Source organism: Populus euphratica, unplaced genomic scaffold (genome assembly GCF_000495115.2).
Source record: "Populus euphratica unplaced genomic scaffold, PopEup_1.0 scaffold2.1, whole genome shotgun sequence".
Lineage (NCBI taxonomy): Eukaryota > Viridiplantae > Streptophyta > Magnoliopsida > Malpighiales > Salicaceae > Populus > Populus euphratica.
In genome coordinates, this window is record NW_011499846.1 from 1,808,648 (window position 1) to 1,831,706 (window position 23,059).

At 33.0% G+C, this 23,059-nt stretch overlaps 2 protein-coding genes and 3 long non-coding RNA genes across 5 annotated transcripts; 1 reads left to right on the top strand and 4 right to left on the bottom strand.

The window, feature by feature from the left end:
- The first annotated feature begins 1,973 nt into the window (after window positions 1-1,973).
- LOC105130334 (uncharacterized) lies at window positions 1,974-2,947 on the top strand. Its single transcript, XR_843221.1, has 2 exons — window positions 1,974-2,018; window positions 2,579-2,947. It is a non-coding gene; the product is annotated as an uncharacterized LOC105130334 (long non-coding RNA).
- On the bottom strand, window positions 2,582-3,107 carry LOC105130329 (uncharacterized). Its single transcript, XR_843219.1, has 2 exons — window positions 2,899-3,107; window positions 2,582-2,810 (listed from the first exon to the last, which is right to left on the bottom strand). It is a non-coding gene; the product is annotated as an uncharacterized LOC105130329 (long non-coding RNA).
- A 2,737-nt stretch (window positions 3,108-5,844) lies between these two features.
- Window positions 5,845-10,455, bottom strand: LOC105130376 (uncharacterized). The gene is made up of 3 exons (XR_843232.1): window positions 6,340-10,455; window positions 6,201-6,257; window positions 5,845-6,086 (listed from the first exon to the last, which is right to left on the bottom strand). It is a non-coding gene; the product is annotated as an uncharacterized LOC105130376 (long non-coding RNA).
- A 4,796-nt stretch (window positions 10,456-15,251) lies between these two features.
- Window positions 15,252-17,019, bottom strand: LOC105130380 (30S ribosomal protein S9, chloroplastic-like). Its single transcript, XM_011032865.1, has 2 exons — window positions 16,569-17,019; window positions 15,252-15,679 (listed from the first exon to the last, which is right to left on the bottom strand). Exons 1-2 carry the CDS (start codon window positions 16,911-16,913, stop codon window positions 15,392-15,394), a joined length of 633 nt encoding a protein of 210 aa, XP_011031167.1. The 5' UTR covers window positions 16,914-17,019; the 3' UTR covers window positions 15,252-15,391.
- Window positions 17,020-17,833: 814 nt separating this feature from the next.
- On the bottom strand, window positions 17,834-20,203 carry LOC105130389 (F-box/FBD/LRR-repeat protein At1g13570-like). The gene is made up of 4 exons (XM_011032877.1): window positions 20,033-20,203; window positions 18,871-19,716; window positions 18,467-18,622; window positions 17,834-18,322 (listed from the first exon to the last, which is right to left on the bottom strand). The coding sequence occupies exons 2-4, from the start codon at window positions 19,681-19,683 to the stop codon at window positions 18,041-18,043; spliced, it is 1,251 nt and encodes a 416-aa protein (XP_011031179.1). The 5' UTR covers window positions 19,684-19,716; window positions 20,033-20,203; the 3' UTR covers window positions 17,834-18,040.
- Window positions 20,204-23,059: the final 2,856 nt, after the last annotated feature.

Below are 23,059 nucleotides of genomic sequence, written 5' to 3' on the forward strand. Positions count from 1 at the left end.
TCCCAGGTAATTGTAGTCCACATCCTTGCTAAATTGGAAGGATCCTAGAAAAAAGTTATGTCAGACACTGGCTAGAATGAAGAGGCAAAGTTTAACAAAAACTCATTTTGATCTAAAATGGAAAGGCATCATAAGAAACTATGTAATCTTCTTGAAAACACTATCAGCCACAATGTATCTCCACAAAATAAAACAAAAATTAAGCATGCAGGAGAATGGTCAGAAGCTGACATGGGGAAATAAGACAGATAAAAAAACAGCACTATCACTACTGGTGAAATTGATTTTAAGTTGGTAGAAAGTAACAAGAAGCCACTGCAAAAAGCACAAGCAAACTAAACCAAATTTCATCTAAACAGTTGATGATAGATTAGGGGAAGGGAACATGATTATTATCAAAAGCTAGTTATTTAACCCATCTAGATTATATAACACTTGGAAAAGGAATTAAAGATGGAATTAAAGATGAATTTAATCTCCGGTGGAAGTTTCAAAAAGCACCATTTAAGCGCTCTCATCGCACGAAGTCCATGACCCTGACAACAATACTTGTACAATGTTCTTGAAAACATCCTTGCCTACAAACCACTACACCAAGTTGAAAGAGGACTGCAAGCTCCAAAGCCTCATGTAAAGGGGAAAAAAAAAACTCATTATCAACTTCATTCTCCAGAAAAGACACAACTTACAGCAAGACAAAAATACCAGCACATAAAGGGAAGGGACATAAAAGGAAAGGGTAGGTAATGAAATAAACCATCCCAGATAACTGTAGTCAACATCCTCGATAAATTGGAGGGATCCTAGAAAAAAATTTCCAAGTAAAGGTCAGACACTAGTTATATTTTAGTAGAAAAGAACTCGTTGATTAGAATGAAAAGGTAAAGTTTAGCAAAAACTCGTTTTGATCTAAAATGGAAAGGCATCTTAAGAAACTGTGTAATCTTCTTGAAAACACTATCAGCCATAATGTATCTGCACAAAATAAAAGAAAATTAAGGAAGCAAGAGAATGGTCAGAAGCTGAAATGGGAAATAACAGAGATAAAAAACAGCACTATCACTATTGGTGAAGTTGATTTGAAGTTGGTAGAAAATAACAACAAGACACTGCAAAAAGCACAAGCAAACTAAACCAAATTTCATCTAAACAGTTGATGATAGATTAGGGGAAGGGAACATGATTATTATCAAAAGCTAGTTATTTAACCCGTATACATTATATAACACTTGGAAAAGGAATTAAAGATGAAATTAATCTCCAGTGGAAGGTTCAAAAGCACCATTTAAGCACTCTCATTGCACGAAGTCCATGACCCTGACAACAATACTTGTACAATGTTCTTGAAAACATCCTTGCCTACAAACCACTACACCAAGTTGAAAGAGGACTGCAAGCTCCAAAGCCTCATGTAAAGGGGGAAAAAAAAAACTAATTATCAACTTCATTCTCCAGAAAAGACACCCAATTTGCAGCAAGACAAAAATACCAGCACATAAAAGGAAAGGGTAGGTAATGAAATAAACCATCCCAGATAACTGTAGTCAACATCCTCGATAAATTGGAGGGATCCTAGAAAAAAATTTCCAAGTAAAGGTCAGACACTAGTTATATTTTAGTAGAAAAGAACTCGTTGATTAGAATGAAAAGGTAAAGTTTAGCAAAAACTCGTTTTGATCTAAAATGGAAAGGCATCTTAAGAAACTGTGTACTCTTGTTGAAAACACTATCAGCCATAATGTATCTGCACAAAATAAAAGAAAATTAAGGAAGCAAGAGAATGGTCAGAAGCTGAAATGGGAAATAACAGAGATCATCCATGACCCTGAAAACAATACTTGTACGTTGTTCTTGAAAACATCCTTGCCTACAAACCGCCACACCAGGTTAAAAGAGGACTGCAAGCTCCAAAGCCTCATGTAAGGGAAAAAAAAGAAACTCATTATCAACTTCATTCTCCAGAAAAGACACGCATCTTAGTAAAAGACAAAAATACTAGCAAAGAAAGGAAAGGGTAGGTAATGAAATAAATACTCCCAGGTAATTGTAGTCCACATGAAACTTAAGCAAGCAAAAGAATGCTCAGAAGCTGAAATGGGGAAATAAGAGAGAGAAAAAAACAGCACTATCACTTCTGATGAAGTTGATTTTAAGGTGGTAGAAAGTAACAAGAAGACACAGCAAAAAGCACAAGCAAACTAAACCAAATTTCATCTAAACAGTTGATGATAAAATAGGGGAAGAAGACATGATTATTATCAAAAGCTAGTTATTTAACCCGTATAAATTATATAACACTTGGAAAAGGAATTAAAGATGAATTTAATCTCCAGTGGAAGTTTCAAAAGCACCATTTAAGCGCTCTCATCGCACGAAGTCCATGACCCTGACAACAATACTTGTACAATGTTCTTGAAAACATCCTTGCCTACAAACCACTACACCAAGTTGAAAGAGGACTGCAAGCTCCAAAGCCTCATGTAAAGGGGGAAAAAAAAAACTAATTATCAACTTCATTCTCCAGAAAAGACACAACTTGCAGCAAGACAAAAATACCAGCACATAAAGGAAAGGGTAGGTAATGAAATAAACACTCCCAGATAACTGTAGTCCACATCCTCAATAAATTGGAGGGATCCTAGAAAAAAATTTCCAAGTAAAGGTCAGACACTAGTTATATTTTAGTAGAAAAGAACTCGTTGATTAGAATGAAAAGGTAAAGTTTAGCAAAAACTCGTTTTGATCTAAAATGGAAAGGCATCTTAAGAAACTGTGTACTCTTGTTGAAAACACTATCAGCCATAATGTATCTGCACAAAATAAAAGAAAATTAAGGAAGCAAGAGAATGGTCAGAAGCTGAAATGGGAAATAACAGAGATAAAAAACAGTGCTATCACTATTGGTGAAGTTGATTTGAAGCTGGTAGAAAGTAACAAGAAGACACTGTGCAAAAAGCACAAGCAAACTAAACCAAATTTCATCTAAACAGTTGATGATAGACTAGGGGAGTAAGACACGATTAATATCAAAAGCTAGCTATTTAACCCGTATAAATTATATAACACTTGGAAAAGGAATTAAAGATGGAATTAAAGATGAATTTAATCTCCGGTGGAAGTTTCAAAAAGCACCATTTAAGCGCTCTCATCGCACGAAGTCCATGACCCTGACAACAATACTTGTAAGCATTAAGCAAGCAGGAGAATGGTCAGAAGTTGAAATGGGGAAATAAGAGAGATAAAAAAACAGCACTATCACTATTGGTGAAGTTGATTTACACGATTAATATCAAAAGCTGGTTATTTAACCCGTATAGATTATATAAGACTTGGAAAAGGAATTAAAGATGAAATTATTCTCCAGTCGAAGTTTCAAAAGCACCCAATATGCCTCCATGAACCTGAAAACCAAAAGCTTACTATTAGCATTCTAGCATGTCCCAGTGCCACGCGAAAAAATACAAAAAAGATTAAATTGAAGGGTGATCGTAGTGTTATATGTTCCTTTCAAACTGAACAAATCCTGAAGAAAATGCAAGCAAAAAGCAGACACAAATTTAGCGATTGAAATGAGAAAACAAGGGAAAAGGCACTTTATCCATCACTGTTGAAAACTGATAATGAAAACAATAGTAAAGAAAAATGGATCCTCTTGGTGGAGCTTAGCAATTATAATTCCTTGTTTGCTTTCAAACAATTGCCTAAATACTTCATGATCCTTTTAAACAAGTAGAAATTTTATTAACAGACACAAAGGCAGAGATAAAGAATTACTTATAAGCACGCCAAATTTTGAAGCATCACATATAAAAGATGTTCATAGTTCCAACTTCATGCACCTGGAAAGACAGGAAGTTGGAATCTTAAATCATACACTCAAAGTTTCATAAAGGCAAAAAAATATAAGCAGATAAAGGAAAAGATGTAGGCAATGATTCCGGATCTAATTGTCATCCAAATATGGTTCTTGATACATTTTGGAAGGATCCTACAAAAACATGCAACTGAAGGTAAAATTCTAGTTACACAAGTAATCTGGAACTGTTGCTCTATTAAACAGATGAAAGCATTTAAAACAGCAAAGCAGAAACTTAGTTCACAGCAATCATGAGCATCAAGCAGAAGACTCAATTGTTAACTGGAATATCACAAACAAAATCTCACTACAGTACAATAAAGCACGTCCACCACTCCCTGACTTAAACTCGAGCTTATATGCATAACACAAACAAAAACTTACTACAACACAATAAGCACGTGGTATACTTGACACTCCCTGGCTATAAACTCGAGTTCATATGCATTCCTTGGCAACAAGAAGGATACTGGAAAAACAAACAAAGAAGCAGACAACAGTAATATTTTGTAGAGTCAAGAAAACCAGTGGATTGAAATGTAAAATAATATTACAAGACACTAAATGCATTTTTCTCAGAAAACTCCATCTAGGTGTCTGCCCGATATGGAATTAAAGTAACGAACATAAAAAATGTTGAGAGAGAGAGAGAGATTCCAAAGCAAGGCAAAAAAAGAATTTATAAGAAAAACAAGGTAAAGCAAGATGGCTCCTACTGATAAAGCTCAGACTTGAAGCTGATAGACCCAGTAACAAAAACCATTGCCTTGAGCAGACAGCACCGAGTTGCCCATGCCCTGGAAGGCTTACTATGATCCTAAAAGAATTAAAGAAGAAATTGTACACACAAATACAAATTTAAAATAGAAGTGCAAGTTGCAAAGAATCACCATTGTCCAACTATAAGCTTCTAGAAAAAAAAATCAATCAGAATGTTAGTTTGAACACTCAAATTTTATGCAAGGCAGAGGAAAGAGTACTCTGAAATAAACACCTCCAAGCAATCATAATCCACATATGTTCCTTGATAACTTGGAGGGATCCTGGAAAAACATGCAAGCAAACATCGGACACAAGTTATATTTTAGTATAAATTAAAACTTGTTGGCTAGAACGAAAAATACAAAGTTAAGAAACACTAATTTAAAATAAATGAAAGGGAAAAGTTAGGAAATACTTGGTGTTATCTTATTGAAAATATTATCTAGAAAAAATCTGCACAAAATAAAACAAAAATAAGCAAGCATAACAACTGTTGACACAGTTGTCTGAAGTTGAAAGTTATATGGAGAGAAATGAGTAAAGAAAACAGCCCCATCGCAAGTAAAATTTGAAGCAGCTTGGAGGTAACAAAAAACCCACTGCAAGAATCTCAAGCAAATCTTGGAAGAACACACAGTCAAACCCAAATGCTTATTTAACCAGTGTAGATTATACAGGACTCAAGAGAAACTTAAGTCTCCAATGCAAGTTTCAAATGCTTCATAGCATAACTCTCATTGCGCGAAGTCAATGACCCTGCAAACCAAAGCTTAAAAATAGCACTCTAGTATGTCCTAGTGCCATAAAAAATATAACAAGCATTGAATTTGAATGGTATGCAATGCATTTAACACTCCAGCATAATCATAGTCTTGTATGTTCCTCAAAAACTGAATGGATCCAGGAAAAACATGCAAAGAAAAAAGCCAAGACAAATGTAATGATTGAAATGAGAAGAAAGTTGAAGACACTTGATCTATTACTGTTGAAAAGTTATTGGTTCAATCAATGTCAAGTTAGTTCCAGAACTTTGCCTGCCAAACATTCATTAAAGCAAACAACATTTTGTTGTCCATTACAAGACAAATGGAGTCCTAGAAAACATTAAACAAATAGAATCTAAAACAAATGGTGAAAAATAAGAATGTTGACTGCAATACCAAAATAAAGTTAAGAATGTTGACTGCAATACCAAAATAAAGTTAAGAATGTTGACTGCAATACCAAAATAAAGTTAAGAATGTTGACTGCAATACCAAAATAAAGTTAAGAATGTTGACTGCAATACCAAAATAAAGTTAAGTGACACCGTGCCCTCCTGAAAGCAACATGATCAGTTCAAATGTAGGGTATATCAGCATTAAGCCAAGAAAAGCTTTATTTAATTCAGAACAATGCAATCTGAGGAGAAAGAAAGGAAATCAAACCAGCTAGGCTAGAATTTCTCATATGGCATGCACTCCAATCACTGTCAAGTAGGGTCCAAAAAGAATCTAACTTGTATGAGAATAGCAGAATATTCTTTCCAAAATAAATCTGACTTGTATGTTTTCTCAAATTGACAGCTTGATTAGCCTCGTACCATTAATTCCCTGTTAGTCAGGGATTCTCTTGAAACATCCAATGCCACTGTGCGAAACTAGGACAAAAAATTGATGAAAGCATATGAAAAACAGGGTAACGAAGATCAAGGACACAAAACTTGTCAGAACTGTTGAAACCATTCTCTATCACAAAAAAACATGGCAGAAACTTCTCCACGTCAAGATTCCAATAAAATATATATATCCAATTAATTTCAGTCCTGGAAGTAGTAGAATCAAAAGCAAATTCAACAAAACTGCCACACAAGGATCCAAACTCCATTCATAAGCAAAATGAACTAAAAATATTCATCATCACTAAAAAAACTTCATAGTTCAAGAAACCCTAAATTTCCTTCATCACTGAAAACCCTGGCCTTCACAGATTGCAGAAAGCGCACACAGACGACCAAAAGAAAGAATCGATGAAGAGAGAAGATGGCTGCCAAAAATATGAAACCAAAAGGGTAAAGAAAGACATAGTTCCATAATTTTGCAGTTGCATGTAATGGATTGTGAGGATGATGATCTCTATTTATAGCTTGAAGACTGGCCAGGGTTAATTTTTTTAAGTGATCTGAAACTAGACACTCATTGTTCGAACATCATGCTCTTGGAAAGACATAAATTAGAATCTTAAACCACACTCAAAATCTTGATGCAAGATAAAAGGAAAATACAAGCAAAGAAAGGAAAAGAAGTAGGTAATGCTTCCTGGGTTGATTGTAGTTCGAACATGGTCCTCGATAAATTTAAAAGATCCTAGAAAAGTGTCCAACTAAAGGTCAAACACTAACATAAATGATCTCAGCTAAAACTTAGGTCACTGCAATTTTGTTAGCACAAGTAAAAGACTCAAAAGCTCAAAGTCCATGCTCCTGGAATAACACAAACTCAAAACTTAAGACTAAAATATAATAACCAGGTAAAGCTGAACTCTAGGTCATGGTTTCCTTAACAAGCATGAATGGTCCTAGAAAAAAACACAAACAAGAAGATAAAAGTTACTGTTTTGTAAGACCAAGAACAAATTGTAGATTAAAATGTAAAAAGTCAATCACAAGACACTGGGTGCATTGTTCTTGAAAACATCATCATCTAGAAACATCTGCATAAAATGAAATAAAAATGAACATAGAAATATTTAACAAAACGAGAGAATATAAAAAATGGATCCTAGTGGTAAAGCTTAGACTTGAAGCTTGTAGAACCAGTAACAAGAAACCACCTCCTTTAAGCAGACTGCACCAAGTTATAATTCCTTGTTCACTTTTAGGGCATTCCCTATAATGCTTGATAGATCCCTAAGAGATCCCTAAAAGAACACACGATTACAATTCACACCCAATCTGTATTAAAGTAGTAGAACTGGGTAACGTACAAATATAGAAACTGAGTAAGTTACAAATACAAAATTAGAAAGAGGACAGCAGGTTCCAAAGCATCATGTAATAAAAAAAAAAACCATTGTTCAACTCCATGCTCCTGCAAAACACGTAATAGGAATCTTACCCTTAACAATCAAAATTTTAATGCAAGACAGAATAATACAAGTTGAGGAAGGACAAGGGTAGTTAATGGGATAAACACTCCCAAAAAATTGCAGCCCATATATGTTCCTTGATAAATTGCAACGTTCCTAGAAAAACAAGTGCGAGAAGGTTAGACACTAGTTATGTTTTGTTAAAGTAAACTTATTGACTAGAATGAAACATTTGTTTTGATATGTGATTGGAAACTGAATCAAAAAACCAAAGTAAGGAAGTAAATGGTGATCTTGTGGAAAACATAATCATCTAGAAAATATCTGCACAAAATAAAACAAATAAAAGAATTGTTGAGAGGGAGCTGTCAGCAGTTGAAAAGGATATAGAGATAAAAGAGCAAAGAAAACAGCCCTATTGTTGAAGATGGATATGAAGCTAGTAGAAGTCAACATAAAACCACTGACAAAAGGCCAAGAAAACAAGCAAAACAGGAGGCCAACATAAAATTATTGATCAAAATGAGAAATCAAAGTTAAAAGTGTTGAAAAGTGATCAGCTATAAAAAATCTTGGCGGATGAAAATGAAAAGATGCAGCCCTAGCAACACCAAGTTAATTCCGAAATATGCCAGCCCAAACATTCCTTACAGCACTGAAAAAGCATCTAGAATGAGTGGGATTGGGAATGAGAATTGTTGACTGCAATCCAAAATAACGTTCGGGGACACCATGCCCTGCTACAAGCATCATGACCGCATAAGTGTTGATTCTGAAATATGCCAGCCCGAACATTCCTTAAAGCACTGAAAAAGCAGACTTCATTTTCCATTCGAAAACTAAAGGGGTCCTGGGAGCCACAAAAGGACAGCATCTAAAATAAGTGGCAATTAATGAGAATTGTTGACTGCAATCGAGAATAAAGTTAGGGGACACCATGCCCTGCTATAGGCATCACGACCGCACAAATGAGAAGAGTGTGGCACCATTTTGCATAAAAGACTTGTTAAATTAATTCAGAATCACGCAAACTGAAGAGGAAGTAAAGTAACCAAATCAGCCAGACAATTTTCTCACATAACTCGCCCTCCAGCACTGCCACAGGTTCCAAAAAGATTGATTATAAAGTTAGGGGTCACCATGCCCTGTTATAAGCATCATGATCGCACAAATGATATGTGTGACACCATTTTGCAAAAAAGACTTGTTAAATTAATTCAGAATCACGCAAACTGGAGGAAGTAAAGGAACCAAACCAACCAGACAAAATTTTCTCACATAACTCGCCCTCCAGCACTGTCACAGGTTCCAAAAAGATTAATTATAAAGTTAGGGGTCACCATGCCCTGTTATAAGCATCGTGATCACACAAATGAGAAGAGTGACACCATTTTGCATAAAAGACTTGTTAAATTAATTCAGAATCACGCAAACTGAAGAGGAAGTAAAGGAGGCCAAATCAGCCAGACAAAATTTTCTCACATAACTCGCCCTCCAACACAGCCATAGGTTCCAAAAAGATTGATTATAAAGTTAGGGGTCACCATGCGCTGCTATAAGCATCATGATCACACAAATGAGAAGTGTGACTCCATTTTGCAAAAAAAATCTTGTTCAACTAATTCAGAATCACGCAAACTGAAGAGAAAGTAAAGGAACCAAACCAACCAGACAAAATTTCCTCACATAACTCGCCCTCCAGCACGGTCACAGGTTCCAAAAAGATTAATTATAAAGTCAGGAGTCACCATGCCCTGCTGTAAGCACCATGATCGCACAAATGAGAAGTGTTACACCATTTTGCAAAATAGTCTTGTTAAATTAATTCAGAATCATGCAAACTGGAGGAAGTAAAGGAACCAAACCAGCCAGACAAAATTTTCTCACATAAGTCGCCCTCCAGCACTGTCACAGGTTCCAAAAAGATTGATTATAAAGTTAGGGGTCCCCATGTCCTGCTATAAGCATCATGATCGCACAAATGAGAAGAGTGCGACACCATTTTGCAAAAAAGACTTGTTAAATTAATTCAGAATCGCGCAAACTGAAGAGGAAGTAACGAAACCAAACCACCCAGACTACATTTTCTCACATAACTCGCCCTCCAGCACTGTCACGTGTTCCAAAAAAAATCATGTAGAAAATAATTCTTTGAATCCATGTTTCCTCAAACATTAGCTTTAAGCTTCCAATATAGACCCGCACCAAATACCACAAAGCAGAGCTACAATAAATTGCTGAGAGGATGAATCCAACGCAAGGAAAGCCAAAATTCAAGGCAGGATCTTCTAAACGTCAAGATTACAACCAAATAAGCATATCCAAACGATTTCAATCCTGGAAGTGACAAGACCAACTGTCTATCATGCGAATTTGAGTAATTAATTCAAATTCATAGTAAAGATTTAAAGGCAAATCAAACACGAGGCACAGAAGATGATCCAAACTCCAAGCATATGCAACACGATCTAAAACTATTCAATATCAGGAGAAGATTTCGTAAATCGAAAAACGCTAATTGCGTAGAGCAGGAGAGCAAAATCATAATTTACGGATCGTATGACAAAACCTAGTTTCCCCTTATCGCTGAAACCCTGCATCCACAGATCGCTGAAACCATAGCATCCACGGATCGCTGAAACCCTAATTAGCAAAAATATCGAAAGAAGTAAACGAAGAATAAAGATACCAAGAACCTGAAGCCGGAAGAAATACCGAGAGAGAGACTAGATTAATGCCTCGCCGGATGGCTTGCAGGTAAAGAATTGAATGAATGGGTGCCTCTATTTATAGATCGAAGAGCTGGAGTTAGTGGCCAGGATTGATTTCTTAGTTAGAAGATATACAGCCAAGATTTATTCTTATATTATAAGAGAGGGTTAGGTGGACTGCCAGCTTGCTTTTGTTTTACGCGGTCCACTGACAACTATTTATAGTTTTTTTTTAATTTGTTATTTAAAATATTTTTTATTTAAAATATATTAAAATTATTTTTTATTATTTTAAAAAATATATTTTTAGTATAATATATTAAAATAATATAAAAAGTTAATTTTTAAAAAATATATAATTTGAGCCCCATTTCTATTTCTAAACACTGAAAGCGTTGTTTCTTAAAAATTCAATTTATTTTTTATTAAAAGTTAATTTGTTATAATTTGAATCATGTTAATTTTAAAATTAAATTTTAAAAAATAAAAAAATTTAATTTTAATTTATAAAATATTTTAAAAGTAACTTTAATCACTTTTAAAAAATATTTTAAAAGTAACTTTAATCACTTCTAAATAGACGGATAACTTAAACTATACACGGCTCAGCGTTTTACGCGTTCCCAGTAATAAAAGGATTAGAAAAATGTAGGGATTTTTTTATTATGGAGGGTCGGTTTATTTTATATGTAAAATAATTAGAAAAATACTATTTTGAGATCTTGTAGTTGAATTAGATAGATATTATAAGGCTAGCGTGAAACCCGACTTGCCTTTTTATCCAACTCGACACCCTTTCTGATATTGTTCTGCTCTTCGGGGACCACCCCTCTTTCTTTATAATTAGTGATGAAAATTGAGAGTCTCTGCACACAATAAAAACGAATGGTGGGTGGTGCGCGCATTATCGTGGGCTTGTATTGTTTATTCATTAAAATATTTAGACGTTGCAGATATGTTTCAAAAGAAGGTGACAAATTCAATAATAGAGGTTACAGTGACTTTATAAAAAATATATATTATCAACTTGGAATGAAAAATAAAATTATAGATAAAAAACTTTATAAAAAAATCAAGAAAAAAACTAAAAAATTTTAAAAGTAAGATCAAATTGAAAATATCAGTGCATTATAAAACTTTGAGCATGCAGAATTTTTCAAGATGTTTTCTTATATTAAAATATATATATATTAAAAAATTTATGAACACATCACGTCAAATAAATCAGAAATTATTTTTATAAATAAAATTTTAAAAAAAAATCATGAATGATAAATAAAAAATATAATTAAAAAGTAAAAATTTAATGTAAATCAAGATATTTAATATTGCAATACAGTATCTAATAAATCTATTTATTAGAATTGATTTATAATAAAAATCAATACACATAAATTTTATTGAATAAAAACATATTATACAATAATACATGTGTTAAAAGTAATTTAAAAATACATATTAAATCTATACAAGTTTTATATATATTTAAAAAAATTAATATGAATTATACTAACCTTCAAAAAAAGCTAAAACACGTATGTAATTGATCAATAATAACTATTTTAAAAAAACTAAACAAGATCATAAAAATTTATAGAGAGTAGATATTAATCAAAGTATATATTTACAAATTATTACACAGAGACATAAAAAAAAGATATTGGTAAGAAAAAATCATTAAAAAAAAATATACAGGGTCACCTGTTAAATGATAAAAAACATAGAGAATTGAAGCAAATTAAATAAACAATAAGATTAAATAAAAACTTTATATTAAATTATAAAATTAAAAAAATATGAACAAAAAATCCCAAAATATTAAAAACCACGTACTAAAAAATGAAAATAAAATAAAAAAGAGACAAAAACAATACTCTATCAATTTGTGTTAATTTGTGTTGAAAAATAAAATTACTAGTAATTAAATTTTTTTATAAAATAATTAAAAAAAAACTAAGAAATTTTAAGAATAAGATCAAATTAAAAACACCAATACATTATAAAACTTTAAACATGTGGAATTTTCCAACATGTTTTATTACATTTTAAAAAATAGTAAACATACAAAAAAATTCAAATAATCATTTTGTAAGTAAAACTTGTAAAAAAGTCATGATAAATAAAAATATAATTTAAAAAATTAAAAAATTATTATAGATTAATATATTTAATATTACAATACATGTCATGTGTTCATTCAATCTATCTATTAAAATTTATTTATAATAAAAATCAATACATGCATATATACATATATATATATATATATATAACATTACACATGAATTACACCAACCATCAAAAAAACCACAGCCCAGGATAATTAATCAATAAAAATTGATAGAGAATAGATATTAATCAAAACATATATTTAGAAATTATTCTACAAAAGACATACAGAAAAAAATATTCATAAAAAAATTATTTACAAAAAAGAAATTTAAATGATAAATAAAAGACTTGAAACATATTAATTTAACTCAAAACTAAAGAATAAAATTAAATAAAAATTCTATATTATATTATGAAATTTCAAAGAATAAAAATTCTATATTATATTATGAAATTAAAACAAAAAAATCTAAAAACCCAAAAAAAATTAAAAACCACATATTAAACAATGAAAATAAAAGAAAGGGCAAAAAAGCTGTATTACATAATAAAAAATATAAAAACTGATTTATCGTTAATCCAATATCGAATCAAGTGATATAAATTAAATAAAACTCATTATTAAATAAGTTAAAAAAACAGATAAAAAACATAAAATAAAAAAAAAACATATTAAATGATGAAAATGAACAGAAAAACTAAAAACATGAAAAACAGAACGAGGGATAAAATGGCCAATAAAAAAAATCACTTGCATATTAAAAAAAAAAATTCAAAGTTTCTGACCCGAGAGAGGCTGGCACATCTATTTTTTTTTTTTTTTACAAGTGACGTATGACATGTTATTTGTTTTTATTTAAAAACAAATCATGAAGGACACACTGTTTATGACCTGTGACGTACGACATGTTATTTGTTTTTATTTAAAAAAAAATCATGAAGGACACACTGTTTATGACCTAAAATGATTTAATTGCTTTAAATAAGATTTGAACACGTAGCCTCAATCTCAACTTAAGCATCTAGCATGCCATCCTCCCCTTCCTCTCTTGAAAAAAATAAAAATAAAAATATATGAACGACACATCATTTGCTGCCTCAAGGGTTCAACTTCCTTGATTGGGATCTGTACCTGTGACCCTGACCCAAGCCCCGTGTGATACAACGAACAAGCCACGACATTCACTAACCAAACGCTCAACATAATATATCATGTTAGCTCACTGTTTATACATGCCATCCATTTTCCCTTTGAAAAAAAAAAAATTGAACGACAAGTCACATGTTATCTAAATGGATTTAATTATCCTGAATGAGATTATACGGATATATTAATATATATACAAATAAGTTCAAGCTTAAGAAATAGCTGAATCCAACAAAATACTTGTAAAAATTAATTTTAAATTAACTGGACCGAATGTTATTTTGAATTTTTTAGATAATTTTTGCATTAGATTTTTTTTAAATTATGCTTGGTTTTATTCTGATTTTAGATTTTAGAATATTATTTTAAAACTAAAAACCAAACTAAATGGAACCAAATCTAAAAACTCACTATAAATTAAAAACATATTATAAACTAAAAATATATGAAATTAAATCATATAAAAAATAATCCAAGTAAACAGATTATAAATTAAACTAAACTTTTTTTATTTTAAAAAAATATAAAATTGAACCAAGCTAAGCGGTATGATTCTCCCTTCTGGTTCGGCTCGGCTTCACCGATCTGTTAGGAATCATAGAAGGATACTGCAAGGAAGTGAGCATCATGGGCTTGGATTTATTGATACCCGAGATCCTCGCCTATTCTAATCTCGGGAGGGCCTTATAAGCAAGCCCCATTATCAAAGTCAACGATATGCCCTGCTCTATCGCTCACCCTGTTTGACAGTAGACTGTAGCAGTGAACTTCCATATCCGGCTCCTTGCTGTTCTAATAATTTATTAAAATATCTTACCTGTTGATTTTATATCAATTTAACCCTAGCCACTCATCTAATCAAAGCTAATAAAGAATTGAGATTAAAGGGTTTGCTCTCTCTGTGATCTCAGAAGGATTAAAGGGTTTGCTCTCTTTGATCTCAAATTCGAGTTCTTAGTTGCTTATATGATAGTCACTGAAGGCTTACATGATCGTTAACTTATGGTCGTTAACTTCAGAACCCATAAGATTAGTTAAGATTAATCGTGGTGCGCGCAAACTGACCCGGACACCCGCGTTAATCTAAAAAAAAAAAAAAAGTAATAAAGAGACGAGACCAAAGATGTATCTTGAAGCTAAGTTGCAGTGACAAGTCATAAAAGATGTTTTAAAAAAAGCTAGCAAGCTCAAACTCTGATATAAATGGTGTTTGCATCTGCCATCGGACAGGAGCTCAAAGTGACCTCTCTTTTTCCGTCTGGGTGATCAACCTTTTTCAGGTGTGCTTTTCCTCTATAAACTTTTGATGAATGTAAGCATCGTGTTTATTTTCATTTGCCCATTTCCTCTCCTGTCATTGTGCCTGAAGCAGTTATATTTCTCCACTGCAGATGCAGCATCAACTTGGTACTAATTCATGGTAATGCAAGTTGATTTCCTCAACGAAGCAACTGCTGGTATAATTCACAACTATTCTGGCAAATTCTTTTCCCGTATCAAACTCAGCCTTCAATGAAAAAGCACGAGCATCTCTAACCAAAAACAAGATGAACAATTCACGGTTCAACAAACCTCCAAATGAAAAACAAAATCACTAAAAGTAAATTCCTTCTGCTCACCCAAAAATAATATTGTATCTGATGCTGAAATACATGGAATTTTTTTTAACAGACCAAGCTACAAGAACATGTACAAACAAAGGCAGATAAGCGGAGACTTGAGCAATAATTTCCAACCTTAACGTTTGGAAAATTGTGGGGCCTTGCGAGCTTTCTTGAGACCAACCTTCTTCCTCTCAACTATTCTCGAGTCTCTGGTTAGAAGCCCTTCCCTCTTCAAAGGGATTCTGTGGTCCTGACTCACCTTTAGCAATGCGCGGGCAACACCAAGGGAGATTGCTTGAGCCTGACCAGCGAGGCCACCTCCATGAGCTTTGACAAACACGTCATAGCTGCTCTCATACCCCAAAGTTACCAGTGGGACTTTCACATATTGAAGCCACAATGGATTGCCTTGAAGATATTCCTATACAGTGATAGAAAGCCCCATCACAAAGGATGCATAACATGCAGGGGAAAGAAAAACGAATGCAAAAGAGTAGCATGATCACAGCAATAGTCAGAACTCAAGGGCCAGATTATGGCATAACATGTACATGCTATGCAACAGGGCTGCAATGCAGATATAAATTGCCATCCTCATTTGTGGACTTGGAACTTTGGTATCTATTGTAGCACTTGGAATTGGGATGAACGCATGACAAATGAACTTCTGCTCATTGAAGTATGTACTCATTCAAAAAATCTACTGCTTTGATTTAACTCACAAGTCCTTGGATTTGCAGTAGGTCCAGGTTTTTACTACTGACAACACTTTTTCCATCCAAAAAAAGTATTCAACTTCCCTAAACCTGCTTCAAGGGGACTGGAACTAGATCATCGGCAAAGTATCTCAAGAAAGGTGAAAACTGTACTGGAACAAGGACCAGTACAGTTGCAATGAGCAATAACTATATCAATCATAATCTTAATTCAGTTTGTATTTCTCTCAAATGTTTGTATATTGGAGAATTGACAAGTATCAAACACACTCATTACTCATAAAACAGCTTGCTGTACCATGTAAATTTTCCACGTAACAAGCTTTCAGGTAAAAAAAATGGATATTTACTGATAAAATCCTGAAAACTTGCTTCAGTGCGGCTGCAAACACTAGAGAAGCATGGAATAAAATGAGAATATAAAGAACAATCCAGCAACCAAAAAGCCACAGCTCCCAGAAAGTTTAATAGCTTATAAGTTGATAAAATTGAGATAAAATCATTAAATGATTAAAACCCATATTTTTAAAACAATCATATTGCAAGAAAATTGAGAGAATGTAAAAGAGATGGAGAATTGGCATTGTCATGGACCTTGGCATCACGGTAATTGATGATAACCTTGCCAGTGCCTTCCTGAAGAACAACACGCGCAATAGCGCATTTACGGCGGCCAGTGCCATGAATAGGTTGAGCGGCGAAACCACCAGGGAGTCTCGATTTCACTAATTTCTTGAGGTCCGTGGTGGTGGTGGTGATTTCAGGCGAGGAAACGGTGGCGGAAACACGGAGAGTAAGGGGTTGTTTGGAGGGGTGGGAGAGTGAGAAAGAAAGAGAATTCGACCGGGAAAATGAGAGGGTGTTTGGTTTCTGGGAAATTTGAGAGGAAAATGAGAGTGAAGAGAGTGATGTTGTGAGAGAGGCGATTGAGATTGCCATTTTCCCGGTTTCAAACTTCCATTAGCCAAAGGGAAAGGTTTTAGCGATGGCTTCTTGAGAGGGTGAAGATGGACGTTGAGCGAGGGGATAATGTTTCTTGAATTGACGATAGTACCCATTTATTATTTTTTCTTAACCCTTTTTACTTCTTTTCAATAACAACAATAATGTTTTTTCAAAAAAAAAAAAACAATAATAATGTTTTGATTATCTTTTTAAAAAAACAATAATAATGTTTTGATTATCTAATTTATTTATTTTTTCACAATCAATGAAACTATATTCAATTTGAGTTTTTATTATTATGTGTCATTATCCAATTAAACAAACAATTTATATGATTAATAAAACAAAAATAATTAAATATGATATATTTATTTAATCAAATACTTTTTTATCGCATTCTCATGTTGAATTTAATTGAATTAAGAGCCATCCCTTGACTTCCTTTAATTGAGTGTTTATGAGTATATTTTAATTAAAAAGAATTAAATTAATATATGTTTTATTTTTTAAATAATTTTAACTGATATACCGATATAAAAAAATAAATAAAAATTTGAGACGGATGGCCTTTGCTAGGAGAGTAGATGGAGATCAACCAAAGCAAATGAAAGAGTGTTCAATCAATTCCAATCATGCAATTCAATTTCACTATAAAAGAATCAAGGTGGACGAGTTTCAACATAAAAAGGAGACAACACACGGCTAATTCTATCAAAAGAGACCATGTAAGCTTAAATTTAGAAGTAAAAAGGTATGTTCTTTGGACATCGTGATCTCCAATACCACCATTGATGCACAGGAGGAGATGCTCGTTAAGCTGAAAAGAAAATATTAGCACAAAACAATTTCACCCCGACTGCTAAACATAAAAACACTGCAAGACAGTTAAAGAGCTCGCACAACCAACCATAAAATGGCAGCAAAAACCAGAAGCTAAGTCATGCACGCAAGCACATGATTTCAGATTAATAGATAATAACAACTTGCTAATTGTAACAGGCCAGTGTTTTAATCAAAACGTAAATGGATGGTGCAGACACAGAAAAGGTTTATTTTCTATTTACATTTAGATGGGAAGTATTTTTCAGTAACAGTGCCTGCCCAACTCCCACAGTTCATAGTTATGGGTCCAGATAAATGACTTCTGCTTGGATTGAGGCTCGCCGAAAGCGCAGCAATTCTTTTACCAATTCCCATCCCCCCTCGTTGGAAGCAGGCTTAACAGTCATCTGCTCAAGCACAGGAGAGTTTGAAAGCAGAAACTTAATGCAATCAAGTTCAGATCTGATGCCAGAGATGCCAACCATTTTCACTAGCCGCAGGTGGCCAAATAGGCACTTCCATTGGTCATCTCCCCAGAAACCAGTTCGTGGTTCCACATCAGATTGTTCCTCTGGGCGACCCTACATGGATGCTAGATATCAGAAACTTGTAGTTTCCCCATGCAGTGGCATCGGATATAAACTGATCGGACAATTTCTTTTTTTTAAAAAAATCACGATGCAACCAACATAAAATTTCACATAAGCACATAAGAGGTCACTTACCAACAGCTCTATTTCTTGCAAATTGGGGCAGCTTCTCAAGATGCACAAGGCAGCGGAATTCTCTTCAAAGTCATTGAAGTTTATGCGTATAGAAATGTAGTTCAAATCCATGCATGGTTTTGGCAACCTGCTTGGAACTTTGCTGATAGCCAAATACTGGAGGACAGAAGAGAAACAAAATGATGGAATAACCTGGAAATCTTATAATAAGGTGGCGTTTTTCCACTGACCCTTACAAAAAAAAAAAAAAAAAAAAAAAACTAAATTATCAAATCTTAATATTACGACCATTGAAAACAAAGGCACAAATTGATGCAGTTCAAAAACAATTAAATTACATTAGATGCTCTTTATAATTTCAAGGGAGACTGATGTACTAAAAATAAGATTGGTGGAGAAATTACCTTAATAAAGTAACTCTGAATCTCAAGTCTTCGAAGATGGGGCAGATTAACAAAAAACCTGAGCAATTTACTAGAACTCCCATGAGACACATGCCGGTCATTTTTGACATTCGCATACAATCCAATGGAAACCAGAGTCAACAGAGAAGTATTCTCGAAACTAACATCATCGAAAATACCTCCAATGTCAAAAAATTGAAGATTGGGAGCATTGATTTTAAGATGAGTAAAGCCATCGAAGTTCATCAACGTCAACCTCTCAAGCAGAGCACAGCTAGAAATTAGATTCTCAAACACCTCCTGTGCCAGGGTAACGTGCTGAAGGTCAAGGCTCTTCAAATTCCGGAATCCTTTGAAAGCCGAAGGAGGTTTCAGCAAACAATTAAATAATTCCAGATGAGTCAAGTTCACAAACGAGAACAAACAAGAAGGCAACTTATAACGCTGCCCTTTCCATATCTCAAGTACAAATTCCTTGGTAGAACCTCTAGATAAATGAAGAATCCATCGATCAATATCACTAACACCTAAGAGGTCACGGTGAGATAGTTTGAACTTGTAAATTGGACCATTGTGAAGTAAAAGCACACTATCGATAATATGGACAAGCTTATTCTTGACTATAGTTTGATCCTGTGAAGTTATCGAGGCGCATTGAGTATCAAACACAAGATGAGGAATTTGAGACCATTTGTACCTCCACTTTCTTGATAAAGCACTAGTTCTCACTGCATCTCTAATTGGCAAAACTGATAAAATCTGGTCTAAAACATGCCCAGGCAAGCTGCTAATTCGGTCCAGCTCTGTGTCCATTTCACATGGGAAGTGGGGTGGTTCTCTTTGCTTCTAATTTATTAACAAGAAAGAAACAAATTCAGCAATCAGGTATCGAGGCACAGTGAACGTTAACAAGAGTTCAACAGGAGCAACTTACAACAATACTAATGTTAAGCTAGATTTTCTCAAGGACAATTCCAAACCAACAAAATCTGATTCACCAACGAAAGCAAGACGAGAGCTAAACTGGGTATTTTAGGGTTTAAAATCTTGAAGGCAAAATGATTGAAAATGCAATAAAGAAGAGAATTTGTGTGCTTTACGGTATGGAATAGAACTGGTTGATGTTGCACGGTAACTGAATGGAATTATTTTGATTACTTACCTGGAACAGCAGCAATTTCAGTGGAACTGGACAAAGAGAGCGAAGGCGCAACAGCGCCGAGCTCTTCGTGAAATCCTCTAACGTGGAAAATCCTCATGATTCGTTGTCACTGGACAGTTTTAACTTGGAAAAAAGTGAAAAGGCAGAGGCTATTGGCAATATAGACATTCCGTTCGAAATTTCTACCTCCTACCTAAGAAGTAACTAATAATATTAATTACTATCTAGATATATTATTCTAAAGGGAAAAAAAATACTAGATATAATCTTTACATGCCCCGTAAAATTTCTCTTACCCTACCTCTTGTTTTTAATAGTTATCAAATTCAGAACTATTTTATAGGTATTTCGGGTGGGTTTGTTTTTTAATTTATTTCAGTATTGATGATTAAACAGGTCGATAGGTAACTTGATTAATTTAGTGAGGTTCACTCTCATAAATTTTAACTAATTTATTAAAATCCCAGTAGCATTAAATAGGAGTTTACTCCCTTCAGGATTTCAAATTTGAATCCCAATAGCATTAAATCTTTTGAGGCCATGGATTACGGGACTTGGATCTTGTTTGTTATTTTTTTATATTTTAAAAATATTTTTGAAAAAATTTTAATTTTTAATTTTTTAAAATTAATTTTTTATATTTTAAAATTATTATGATATACTAGTATCAAAAATAATTTTTTAAAAATAAAAAAAAATATTATTTTACTATATTTTAAAATAAAAAATATTTCAAAAAAATAATACAACTACACTTCCAAACCTTTTAACAATGTATAAAAAACTGACTTTGAGCTGTAGAAACTTAGTTTTTTACTTGCAAACGAGCTCAAATACTTTACATTTAAATAATAATAATAATAATAATAATAATAATAATAATAACAGCAACTCACTAACGTACATGTTGACCCAGTCAACTCACAAGTAATAATTGTAGAAAGAAGAAAAATAGAAAAGGTCGTGCCCGTAAACACAAATGGTGTGCTAATAGCAACTCCAGAACAAAAAGCATTCCAATGTCGGGATATGAAAACGGGTCGGGCTGGGTGAAAGCCAGGTGTCCTAAACCGAACTTGTCGACCCAATGGACAAATACCCAGTGTAGACAAAGCAACAACATCTACATCTAACCAGATGCCATGAGCATTTTTCTTTTTGGGCTTTTAATATTGTATGCCGTTTAATACAATGGAAGCCCATTTCTCACTGAAGATGCCCAGGCAGCTCATTGGGCTCGAGTAAATAACTAGAATAAACCCATCCAGACCAATCTTCACGGATCTCGGTCCTTACTCCAAGAGACTTGCCGAGCACGAAGGGCTACTTGTATGTCATGGCTCTCTGGTGCTTGAAAAGACACGTTCAAACCCCAGACTTTTAGGCCGAGGGGGGGATGTGAAAAGGAAGTTACGTATAAGCTTCCATGTCTGAACATTACAAAGAAAACAAGAGAACTTTGAGGTGGTTGTTTAATGCATTGTTTGCCTGTTTTGATTTCGATTCGGCTAATAAGTTTAAAACTATTTTGAATCTCTGGTCTTTAGGAAATCAGTCCTTAACCAAATTTTATTCCAATTCTCTTGCCTATAAAGCTATCCATCCAAGTATGCATCACAGTGACCGGGTGGATTGATACGAGATATTTATGATCTTGAACCTGATTGGAATAAATTTTTAATTTAAACTAAAAAAATATTGTTTTAATTAAATTTGGTTAAGCTAGTATGCGAGTTTGTGATCTAATTAACCTAATTAAACACCAATTTAGCCATGAACACAAGTTAACATTAATAATTTTTTTAAAAATAAAATAATATGAATTTGATAAAAATATATATCAAATGTAAATTGATTTGGCAACCCATGAATTGAACTCAAAACCTAGTGGTTCCAGCCTTTTTCTTAACTCATACCCATAATTAAGAATGACAATTGTCCTACAATCACACAATTATATGCACCCATTAAGGTCTGTTTATTTGTCAAAAAAATAGTTTTTTAAAATTATTTTATAGAAAATAGACTATCCTAACAATGTTATAAAAATAAGTTGAAAAATATTTTTTAATATTTAGTCATATTATAAAAATAAATTAAAAAAATACTTATTAATAATTTATTTTTTTTTATTTAAGTTTATTATAGAAACGAGGACTAAATATGAAATATAAAAAGTTAAGGAAGATGAAATTAAAAAGGAGTTATTATTTTATAATTTATTTTAAATAAAACAAATAATAATCAAAATAATATATATTAAATTTGAAGAAAAAACAAATTGGAAAGCTACTTTAAAAATTCAAAAAGCCAAGTAAAAAAAACAAGAGGTAAGAAAAAAAAAGAAAAAAATAAAAAATTATTAACACCAAATTAAAAATTGGCATACTATATACTCGTTACCTAAAACAAAGTTGTAAAGATGCATAATTCTAACCACATTAAAAAATATCACTTTCAAACACTGTATGCGGTCTAAACATGATGACAAATCTAAGCACGCCGGTAAGTCAAATATACATACCCAATCATTTTTTATTTTTTAAATTATATTTAATATTTATTAAAATAACAAATTATCTAAAAATAAAAAAATATATGAAAAAGTCCATAAACCCCGGTTTAACAATTTTTTATTTAAAAAATAATTTAGTTATTTCATTTTTTTTGGTTAAACATCAGCAAGTGTTTCCTGGAATTGAGATAAGTATTTTCTTTGACTGAAAAACATACGATCAGCTTATAAGAAAGTTTGAATAGTATTTTCCATAAAACAAACGTCACCTAATATTGTGACAGGTGTCCTGGAAAACACCCTTCCAGTCACGAGATGCTTCCTCTTTCTTGAAAAAAGAAATAGAAATAGAAAAAGAAAAAGAAAAAGAAAAAGAAAAAAGATAAACTGAAAACCAAACAGACACGTCTTAATTTCGACTCTCCTATCAATCCCTGTTTACATACAATTAGTCCTCGCCTTCATTATTAAGCAACCATTCCAACTCAGCCATGTCCTCATTTTGTTCTTCA

What these genes read in the sequence shown, in the direction of transcription:
- LOC105130380 (XM_011032865.1), bottom strand. Translation starts at nt 16,913, where the DNA reads ATGGCAATCTCAATCGCCTCTCTCACAACATCACTCTCTTCACTCTCA. An exon ending in TCAATTACCGTGATGCCAAG is followed by an intron (nt 15,680 to 16,568) that starts GTCCATGACAAT and finishes ATCACTGTATAG; the next exon opens with GAATATCTTCAAGGCAATCC.
- LOC105130389 (XM_011032877.1), bottom strand. Translation starts at nt 19,683, where the DNA reads ATGGACACAGAGCTGGACCGAATTAGCAGCTTGCCTGGGCATGTTTTA. An exon ending in TTCAGAGTTACTTTATTAAG is followed by an intron (nt 18,623 to 18,870) that starts GTAATTTCTCCA and finishes TCTGTCCTCCAG; the next exon opens with TATTTGGCTATCAGCAAAGT. An exon ending in TGCAAGAAATAGAGCTGTTG is followed by an intron (nt 18,323 to 18,466) that starts GTAAGTGACCTC and finishes GCATCCATGTAG; the next exon opens with GGTCGCCCAGAGGAACAATC.